The 10,547-nt window shown below is 42.6% G+C and overlaps 1 protein-coding gene across 1 annotated transcript; it reads left to right on the top strand.

Moving 5' to 3' along the window:
* The first annotated feature begins 2,765 nt into the window (after window positions 1–2,765).
* LOC131689277 (importin-7) lies at window positions 2,766–8,468 on the top strand. Its single transcript, XM_058974254.1, has 10 exons — window positions 2,766–3,179; window positions 4,125–5,035; window positions 5,251–6,286; window positions 6,345–6,476; window positions 6,538–6,714; window positions 6,774–6,910; window positions 6,971–7,295; window positions 7,356–7,512; window positions 7,577–7,720; window positions 7,780–8,468. The coding sequence occupies exons 1-10, from the start codon at window positions 3,096–3,098 to the stop codon at window positions 7,833–7,835; spliced, it is 3,159 nt and encodes a 1,052-aa protein (XP_058830237.1). The 5' UTR covers window positions 2,766–3,095; the 3' UTR covers window positions 7,836–8,468.
* The last annotated feature ends 2,079 nt before the right edge of the window (window positions 8,469–10,547 follow it).

Below are 10,547 nucleotides of genomic sequence, written 5' to 3'. Positions count from 1 at the left end.
TAAAATACTTTCGAATGTATTTAATTCAACCTGTTTTCAGTAAACCGAGCAATCGGGTGGATCGTACATTTGCGTGCGAAACATTGCCCATACAAAAGAAAGATAAATGCTCTAAAAACTCACCAAACCATTTGTCAAAATATGCATTCATTTCGGTTTTAATATAGATTCAAGGAAAGCTCAAAAGAAGGAATCAACACCTATGTTTGAATGAACCGGGCAGACGAAAAGATTACAAGTTTGCATGCAAGAGTTGCTTGGCATACAAATTAAAAGAACTGCTCATGTTTGAAAGAAGGAACCAAGTCCTATGTTCGAGTAACCCGGTTATACGAGAGGATAACAGGTTTGATTGCAAGAGGCCGCCGCTTTCGACGACACATCCTCAGCAGCTTAACACCGCATAAATTCCTTGAATTAGGTATGCGGAAACCTTTGGCTTTACCACAAAAAAATAAATAAAAACATTAACTTTTCTGGGGAATGGGGTATTCTGGATAATAGTTTTCTAGAGAATGGTACATTCTGGGAAATGTCTTTCTGGGGAATGGTACATTCTGGGGAAGGGAATTCTGTTTTCTGGGAAATCGCGTTTGGGGGAATTATATACAACCCTAACAAGTAATTAACAAATTCACATATTTTTTGTGCTAGTTGTACTACTTGCATACCTAAGAGTTGATTAAAAGCAAAAATTCATATTAAGATGTCAACGCTACCTAGCAATCCAATAAAAACAGGAGAAGTAGGTGGGACATATACGTCCCACTGCGTCGCAAAGGGTTACGAAAAAATAGCATAGTGCATATTGCGTTGCAGCTGAAGTTCCGTAGTTTACAGACGAAGACAAAATTCACGTTGTACAAGACATTAATAGTTCCGGTTGCCTTGTACGGCCATGAAACGAGGACGTTAAACGCGTACACGATGGCTGTTTGCAGTGGAAGAGGACCTAAAAGCACTCAATGTCCAGGGTGACTGGAAGAGATTGGCCCAGGAGAGGGTCCATTGGAGGAGAATTCTTCACTCGGCGTAGATTCAACAAAGCGAATTGCCCATCAAGTATCAAGTAAGCATATTGCGTTGGCTTGCTAAGCCAAACCAAGCTTCGACTTCACCAATTCTCATCAGCTTAATCAGAACTCCTTTTCTCGCGGGACATCATGCAGGAGTAGGGATTTGCTCAGAAACACAGAGTATTCGTTTTTGAAGCTAGCGTCAATAATCCGGCGCTAAGCTTGTGTCGGATTCGGACGAGACGAAGTCGAAACATAAATTCCATAATTAATAACATATCGTTTGCTAGCTACACCTAATGAATATTGGGAATAACTTATGATTATCTTAAGATTGTGAATAACATTATACCTTCATTTGGCGAAGAACTCAAGAGTGCTGATTCAAATGGACCTTAGTGACAAATGTAAACAAACTGAGTTATTTGCAGCACAGCATGTGATTACAACATAGCTAACGAATACCGAAAACCAGGATTCATTATACCCAGTATTTATCAAAATAACAAGCATTATATAAAAAGACGCAAAGTTTTCATGATCATATTTTGAAATTTTGCACTTGAGACCTTTTAAAATGAAAGGACCTATGCGCGAAATATTTCAAAACCTCTGCAGCTGTTCATAGGCGCCATGCAAAAACGACGCAAGATTCATTTCATTCCATGTTTTCCTAGTAAAAACGTCCTAAGCATCAAAATAAAAAAATTATTTTCTTCTGTTCATGCGACTTATTTTCGAAGTTGAATTTAGTAAGTATAATAAATTAAATGATAATTGGAAAGCTTAGTTATTCTAAAGAAACATGCCATTCGTTGGTTTTAACCACTTCCAGCCAATGATTTGTTAATATAAACTAAAGTTTCCCGCATTTTTTCTGCAAGACTTCTGTTAAATCCAGTGCAACTATTTACCATAGTAATGAAGAACATTCGTATTCCGGTGCTCATTTTGTCAAAAACTTTGAAGAAATTCAATATTCGTCGTAAGAGCTACCTTTGCTGAAAAAAGCCGTATGTGCAGCGTCGTATGATTCTTGGGCCCGAAAAAAGACCTATGTGAAAGGTCCTATAATTTTCAAAAGGACGCATCATTCTACAGCGCTTAAAAACTACATTAGCACTAAACATTTCATGTTTTTAGCATTATTTACCTAAAGAGCATAGTCCTTAGACTATATTGGCACAATTGTTCCATCAAAACGCATATTTCTCGACAAACATATGATTACGGCCTAAAAAACAACTGTCACAATCCACTTTGAATGGAAATTCCGGACAAACCGTTACACGCCAATCACAGATGTTGGAAGTAAACGAAAGAAAAAAGCTTTCTCTTTCATAAACTGTTGTGAACTGTGTTCGACTAGCAACGGTTTGTCTGGAATTTCCATTCAAAGTGGGTTTTGACAGTTGGCTTTTAGGCCGTAATCATATGTTTGTCGAGATTTGTTCTCTAATAGGGATTTGTTTTAGGTCCATGAAACTTCAGCCTCGTTTTTCTCAGTTCGAGCTCAATGTCACTTAGGACCTTTTGAATAAGTACTCTTGAACTGCAAATGATTTCATATTTTTGACCATAATATATGTGCCTACATTATTCAAGAAAATAAATTCGCATCGATACTGTAGCAAGCAAGCAAAAACGTTCCAAAACTTTGAATTTAGCAACACAACCGCCACCTTTTCGGGATTTTGGCAATGTGCAAATTCATATGTATGCGTACGATTCTGTGTCAAACCGTGTCGAAGGTGTGCGTAAATCGCGAGCAAAAATTTTCGCCGTCTCTTGATCAAAAACCACACCGTCGCCGATTGTTCGCAGTGTGTGATTCACGGGCCAGTCTTTTTAGTTTTTCATCCTAGCGCGGAAGTACGGACGGGAACAACTGCGTTACCGGGAGTGCTTGAAAAGTGCACAAAACCATTCAAACCGATCGTGGATCAGTGCCGGAAAATCCTTGCAGCACCCAGAAGTGGGTAATCCGTGTGTGCGCTATTGTTTACCGCGTGTGTAGTGCAGATATTTTGTTGCTCGCGAAACAGCTCTCAAACAGCGGTAAAAAATTAGCAAACAAAGATGGATAACGCTAAGATATGCGAATTACTGCGTGCTACAATCGAACCAACGCAGCGGCTGCAGGCGGAGGAACAATTGAATCAGGTAAAACATTGTCGAAACCATGTGCTCTGCCATCGGGCAGAGGGGTAGATTGAACATTTCGACGAGAACAGAACAATGTTTTCCTGGGTCGAAATTGGTTTCGGGCACCAGGAATCGTCGAAAGTATTGAGTTTTTCTACTTTCCCACTGGAAGGGAAGCATATTGATGAAGGGATTGTTGCAAATTTTTAATCGTGTTACTTATTTCTAGCCATTTTTTGTCATCCTTGTTCGGTAGATTGCTACGTTTGTGTTGGTGTGATTGCGTGACGGGAAAGCTCGAGGTTATTTTGACGTTGCGAGTTGCATGATGGACAGTGCTGCCAGGTTCTGTTTGGGGCGGTGGGTTGGCGTTCGAAAACAAAGTAACGCACCCCAACAATTTCGCAATAGTTGGGTCCGAGGCAATTTAAAATCCTTTGCGAATTTTTGTTTGTAAACCATGGTATCTTGGGAGATAATTCAAAGTCTGAAATTATTCCGTTTATCGTAACTGAACTATTTGTTTGGCCGTCATTTGAGCAATATCCAAACAATGCTTATCCCGATCTTTGCGCGGGTTTTCAAGACAATCGAGTTCCCTATTATTTTATTTTATAAGGCACGGTAAACTACACAATACTATTTAAAATAATATTTGGGCATAAAATGCAGGGACGTCAAAAATCTAATCAGTTTGACACTCATGCTCTCCGCTTATCGGTTTCCCATAGTCGAATGTTGCCTTCGTCAATCACATTTCCAGCAAGTTGTCCTTCGTTACAATTATGCTCGAAAATAGACAACGACAAATACTACTACAAAATGAAACAGCTTCGTTTCAAAATTGACCAAACAATTGTGATTGTACATAAACAAAAGTAACACATACACCTAACGAACTGTTGAACAAAAGTCTTCGTATTACATCCTACAACTGATAATACCCGTCTCTCGCCCTTCCAGGTCCATAAAATCATAGGCTTCCTGCCGAGTCTACTGCAGGTGATTATGCAAAATGACGTAGACAACCCAGTTCGACAGGCGGGTGCCATCTATTTGAAGAATCTGATAACCAGTAGCTGGCAGGACCGGGAAGCGGAAACAGGCAATCCGATTCCTTTCTCTATCCACGAGCAGGATCGGGCTATGATCCGGGACACGATTGTCGAAGCTATCGTGCTGGCTCCCGACATAATTCGTGTACAGCTGTGTGTCTGTATTAACAACATTATCAAGAATGACTTCCCCGGACGGTGGACGCAAGTGGTGGATAAAATTAGCATCTATCTGCAAAATCGAGATGTTAATGGATGGAATGGAGCTTTGTTGTGCATGTATCAATTGGTTAAGAATTACGAGTATAAAAAATCTGCTGAAAGGGCCCCACTCACTGAGGCCATGAACCTGTTGTTACCGCAGATGTACAACCTGATGCTAAACGTAATCAACGATCCATCCGAGCAGAGCGTGCTTATGCAGAAACAAATTCTGAAAATTTACTACGCCCTAACTCAGTACGCTTTACCGCTGGAGGTCATTACGAAGGAAATTTTCTCCAACTGGATGGAAATTTGCCGACAGATTTTAGATCGTCCCGCTCCAGATTCTACGCACATCGATGAAGACGAACGACCGGAGCTGCCCTGGTGGAAAGCCAAGAAATGGGCGTCGCACATCGTTCTCCGAATGTTCGAACGCTACGGCAGTCCTGGAAACGTCGTATCGAAAGACTACAACGAGTTTGCTGACTGGTTCCTGCCGACATTTACCAGCGGGCTGCTTAATGTGCTGTTGAAAGTTTTGGATCAGTACCGGAACAAAATTTACGTCTCGCCGAGGGTGATGACCGACACGCTCAACTATATCAAACATGCGTAAGTATTTGACCTAACAACGGTCTCTCATAATCGGGTGGACCACGTTTTTTTTATTCTTTATGTGCAACGATATTAGTCGTTTGCTATTTTTATCACGCGCGGGTGGAAGAATGGCAAGCACTAAATTTGGAGAATATGTTTACTTATGCCGTGCCACGCCCGCCATGAACTAATAATCATAAAACTAATTTGCATTTCATCCCGCTTCGCAGCGTCTCCCATGCTCACTCGTGGAAAATGTTGAAACCTCACTTCATCGCCATCATCCAGGACGTAATATTTCCTCTCATGTCATACTCGGAAGCGGACGAGGAACTGTGGGAAGCCGATCCAATCGAGTACATCCGGCAGAAATTTGATGTGTTTGATGATTACACCACTCCGGTTCCGGCTGCCGAAACGCTGCTCCACAACTGTTGTAAAACGAGGAAAGGTGTCCTACCTCAGGTTATGCAGATTATTATGCAAATTATCAATGCTCCGAACTTGAACGCCAAACAAAAGGACGGTGCCCTCCATATGGTTGGTTCGCTAGCGGATGTACTGTTGAAGAAGAAGGTCTTCAAGGAACAGGTCGAGAGCCTTATCATGCAGTACGTGTTTCCGGAGTTTAATAGTCCACATGGCCATCTACGTGCTCGAGCCTGCTGGGTGTTGCATTACTTCAGCGAAATTAAGTTGAAAAATCAACAGGTTCTGGCGGAAATTATGCGACTTACTTCTGCTGCTTTGCTGAACGACAAAGAGCTTCCCGTCAAGGTGGAAGCTGCGGTTGCCTTACAAATGTTCCTCATCTCGCAAGATAACGCGTCCAAGTACTTGGAGAATCAGATCAAGGAAGTAACTATGGAACTGCTAAAAATAATCCGCGAAACCGAGAACGAAGATCTAACCAACGTTCTGCAGAAAATTGTTTGCACCTATTCGGACCAGCTGCTTCCGATTGCAGTCGATATCTGTCAGCATTTGGCCACCACATTCAGCCAAGTGCTGGAAGCGGATGAAAATTCCGACGAACGGGCCATCACAGCTATGGGTCTACTGAACACGATGGAAACGCTGCTTAGCGTAATGGAAGAACATCCGCAAGTGATGCTGTCGCTGCATCCCATCGTTCTGCAGGTCGTTGGCCATGTACTGCAGCATAATGTGAACGAGTTCTACGAGGAAGCGTTTTCGCTGGTGTACGATCTGACCTCGAAATCGGTATCGCCCGACATGTGGAAGTTACTTGAGATTATCTACCAAGTAAGATGGTTCATAATCAGTTTTTGTTCATATTTTAATTTTTATATTTGAATTACAGCTTTTCCAGAAGGATGGAATCGACTACTTCGTAGATATGATGCCAGCCTTACACAATTACATAACTGTCGATACACCTGCATTTTTGTCAAATCAGAATCACGTCCTGGCCATGTTCAACATGTGCAAAACGGTAATTACGATTGCGTTATTAAGTTAAAAATCAGCTTATCGTCAAATAATGTTCTCCGTAGATATTGACCGGCAACACAACGGAGGAGGCAGAGTGCAGTGCCGCCAAGCTGTTGGAGGTAATCATCCTTCAATGCAAAGGTCGCATCGATGAGTGTATTCCAAGCTTCGTTGAGTTGGCACTCACTCGACTAACACGCGAGGTGAAAACTTCCGAACTTCGAACGATGTGTTTACAGGTAAGTCCGGTGCGCGTCTGTAAACGTACGGATTGATAGTTTTTTTCCCTTATGGGTAGGTCGTCATTGCCGCTCTTTACTACAACCCGCAACTGTTACTGCAAGTTCTCGAAAAAATCCCCCTCCCGGTCAGCAACGAATCGATAGCGTCACACTTTATCAAACAATGGATACACGATTCGGATTGTTTCCTAGGGTGAGTTTTTCTACTTTTAAAAACAAAACATTGAATGGCTAAACATGTTACAATTTACAGAATCCATGACCGTAAGCTTTGCGTGATCGGCCTGTGCACTCTGATGTCCCTCGGAGACGGCAAACCGGCGGTGTTGAGTGAGCTAAGTGAAAAGATCATTCCTACGCTGATACTAATATTCGACGGATTGAAGCGTGCGTATGCGGCCCGTGCTGCCGAGGGCGAGGAAGAGGAAAGCGAGGATGACGACGACGACCTGGAGGATGGCATTTCCAGTGACGAAGACGAGGTGGATGAAATGGGACCGTCGTATTTCGAACGCGTTGCCAAGATGGCACAAGACAAAGCCGCCGATCAGGGTTTCGAGCTGACCGCCACTATTAAGGTAAGAGTGCTACAAACACCAATACGAACTATATGATGTTAAAAAATAATTATATTTTAGGATGCTGATTCCGACGACGAGGATGACGACGATGACGATGACGACTCTGGTGACGAAATGGATGAAACGGCACTAGAAGGATTCACCACCCCACTGGACGACGATGATAACCCAGAATGTGTGGATGAATATATTGCCTTCCAGGAAGTGATGACCAGTAAGACGTTTAAAATGTTATCTAATAAAACAGCTTTTCAATGTTTTGAACGTTTCTTTCACAGATTTACCAAGCGCCGATCCAAACTGGTACAACATGCTTACCAGAAATTTGAGTGCGGACGATGCGAAAGCACTGCAAGAGATTCTTGTACTGGCCGAGCAAAAGAAAGCAGCTAAACGTTCCAAGGAGATTGAAAATAGCGGAGGTAATTGAAGGTATTTCCTGCAAGTAAATCAAATTTTAATCTACCTTCCCTATTCAAAGGATACCAATTCACCCAGCATCAGATTCCAAGTTCGTTCAACTTTAGTGGTCAGTAGTAAAGTGAGCAGAACAACCAGCAGCATGGAAAACGAATCTTTTTTTTAACGAAAAGAGGTTGAAAATATAAACTGTACAATAGGTCGCTACACAATTTTAGGGAAAAAGCAAAACAAAAAAAAAGTATAATCGCTAGGTTTACTAGGAACATATTGTATTTTTGTCTCTAAAATGAAAAAGAAGAAGAAACCATCACTACATCTAATAGAAATGCATAACACAACAAATTTGCAGGGAAGAGTACCGGATAGCGGAACCGAGCCGAAAGTTGACATACGCTGAACGTTAGAACAAATTTATCTTTCTGCTGCGCGTCAACACGAAAAATGTTTATGTTAACTTTTGAGGAAAAAGAAAAAAATCGAATCGCTTCGGAAGCACATGTTGACAATTTTGTTTTGTTCTAATGTGTTATGATTGTTCGAATTATGTCGAGTAAAAGAAAAAAAACGGAAAGGATAACTGTAACAATTAAGCATGAGCCGCTGCTTGCGAATTCAGGGATAAGCTTGCATTAAGCAGTATACACTTTTTGGCATTGCATTAGAAATGTATTTTATCTGAGGCCCACGAAACGGAAATGACCAATAGAACCGAATAAAACAGAGCCCTTTATCCAACAACAAACCAAACTTCAACGACTGGAATCTTTTTTTTTCCTTTCAACCAGTGAACTGTGTGAAAATTCAACTAATCTAATTTATTACACCGGATTCGAACAGATAAAAGGTTGTTGAGTTTTTAAATATATCACCTATCCTGCTCTAACTTAGTTCTATTAGGCTCGTAACACTTTTTGACTAAGGTTGACATCTTGGTACGATCTTCTCTCAGCTTGACTGATTCCTGGGTGACAGTGGTCCCCGTGAGATGGTAAACAAGTGACTCAATTCTAAACTATCAAAATCCGTTCTAGAATATTTGCCAAAATTGGCTTCAAAAAAATAAGAAAACTTCATTGGGCTAAAATATTGACAAATACTGACGCAACAAATGAAGTGCTGTTCCAGAAATTTTGGAGATCTTAACAACGAAAAAAGTCGATACTTTTGAATCCATAATATATCCTGGGTCTGTGTCTACGTGGCTACGCGACTCTTTGAGAACGCATGTAAATGATATGGTAATCAACCAACGAGTTGAAAAGGAATTTTAAGAATTCTTTTCAGGTTTACTACAAGAATGATTTTATTTAGTTTATTTTAGAGATCCATTTACCTAATTACTCACAACATCGAAGTCGTAGCATTGTTGGAACCTTGCTTGGCGAGACAAGCGATGTAGAAAAGTGGACATCGAGCAGTTATATTCTACCAAGCTCCGTTCATTCTCAGAGCTTCATATTGCTGGACAAGATGCGGCAATGCGTGATCAAGTGGCAGGCGATCAGCGAAAGAATATGGGTTGTGAGGATCAAAGACACGTTCAACTACAGCAATACCCAAGGACGAGAAAAATGCATTTTTCGTACAACTGGAGCGTGTCTATGACAGTTACCCGCGGCGAAATGCTAGGCTCGTCATCTGCTATATGAATACACCTCCCCCTCCCCCGGCTACAGTGAACGCTGTTAGTCGGTGGACCGAAACAGTGGGGTTCAACCTAGCAGCTGCCAAGTGCTCCATCGCCCACTGCTGTAATTCGCATCACGTTGCCGCTAGTCGACCAGTCAGACTAAATGGCACACTGATTCATGTTCACCTTCATGTCGCACTTTCGATCTCTCAAACGAGATTACGAAAGCAGGAAACGGTTAATCCGGACCATCAGCTACCGGTATTCAACCTGGAATAGGAAGACCGCCCTCTGCGTTGGAGGGGCTCTTATTCATTGCAAGATCTACTATGGAATCGAGATTACACACCACAACTGGGACGGTTTCATGACTGTATTGACTCCTCAGTACAACAGCACGATACGACTGGCTTCCAATCTACTCCCAAGCACCCCAGCGGAAGCCGCTTGTGTCGAGGCCGGTTTGCTCCCCTTCCGGTGGGCATCCGCCAACATCATGCTCCGATGTGCCCTAAGATATCTGGAGAGGACATCGGACAACGACTGCGCTTACCACAGTCCGCCCAAAGCATATTTCGGGAGTATACCGGTACGGAACATCCCCAACTGGCACGTCTTCATAGAATCCGGAACCGCCCCTGGTACGAAAGTCGGCCGTGCACGAACACCAGCTTATCTAGGTCACTTAGCGCTGGACCCTCCCCAGAAGTAGCCCAAGCTAAGTTCTACCAGCTAATGAAAGATCGGTTCACAAACCATCCTCGCCATCCGCCTCCCTTCAATCTGTTCCGTATTCTCAGCAGAAGCCGCAGCGATTAACCTTGCGCTGGCCAACAAAACAGATGGCATCCGTTGACCGTTATACTATCCGACTCCCGGTCGGTAATCACCGCCCTGGAAACTGGAACATCCCGCCACCCGTACATACAGGCTATCGAGAACTACTGCGATTCGCTGACTACAGTTTGTTGGGTTCCTGGTCATTGTGGGATCAGCGGAAATGAAAAAAATTGATGCGCTACCGTGAAACTGCTTACCAAATTGGTGTCCTCCCCAGATATAGTCAAAGAATTTCGGAGGAAAACAAGAGAACATTTCACCACCCACTGGGAGAACCAATACGGTCTCCCCCAGGAGGTTAAAGGGGAGCTAGCATGTTGGATTGACCGCCCCATAAGACTCGAGCAGAGAGCCCT

This window comes from Topomyia yanbarensis, chromosome 3 (assembly GCF_030247195.1).
Source record: "Topomyia yanbarensis strain Yona2022 chromosome 3, ASM3024719v1, whole genome shotgun sequence".
NCBI classification, from domain to species: Eukaryota; Metazoa; Arthropoda; class Insecta; order Diptera; family Culicidae; genus Topomyia; species Topomyia yanbarensis.
The sequence above is the reverse complement of the archived record's forward strand: the minus strand, read 5'-3'. Positions and strand labels throughout refer to the sequence as shown.

What these genes read in the sequence shown, in the direction of transcription:
- LOC131689277 (XM_058974254.1), top strand. Translation starts at nt 3,096, where the DNA reads ATGGATAACGCTAAGATATGCGAATTACTGCGTGCTACAATCGAACCA. An exon ending in GATTCGGATTGTTTCCTAGG is followed by an intron (nt 6,911 to 6,970) that starts GTGAGTTTTTCT and finishes TACAATTTACAG; the next exon opens with AATCCATGACCGTAAGCTTT. An exon ending in AGCTGACCGCCACTATTAAG is followed by an intron (nt 7,296 to 7,355) that starts GTAAGAGTGCTA and finishes ATTATATTTTAG; the next exon opens with GATGCTGATTCCGACGACGA.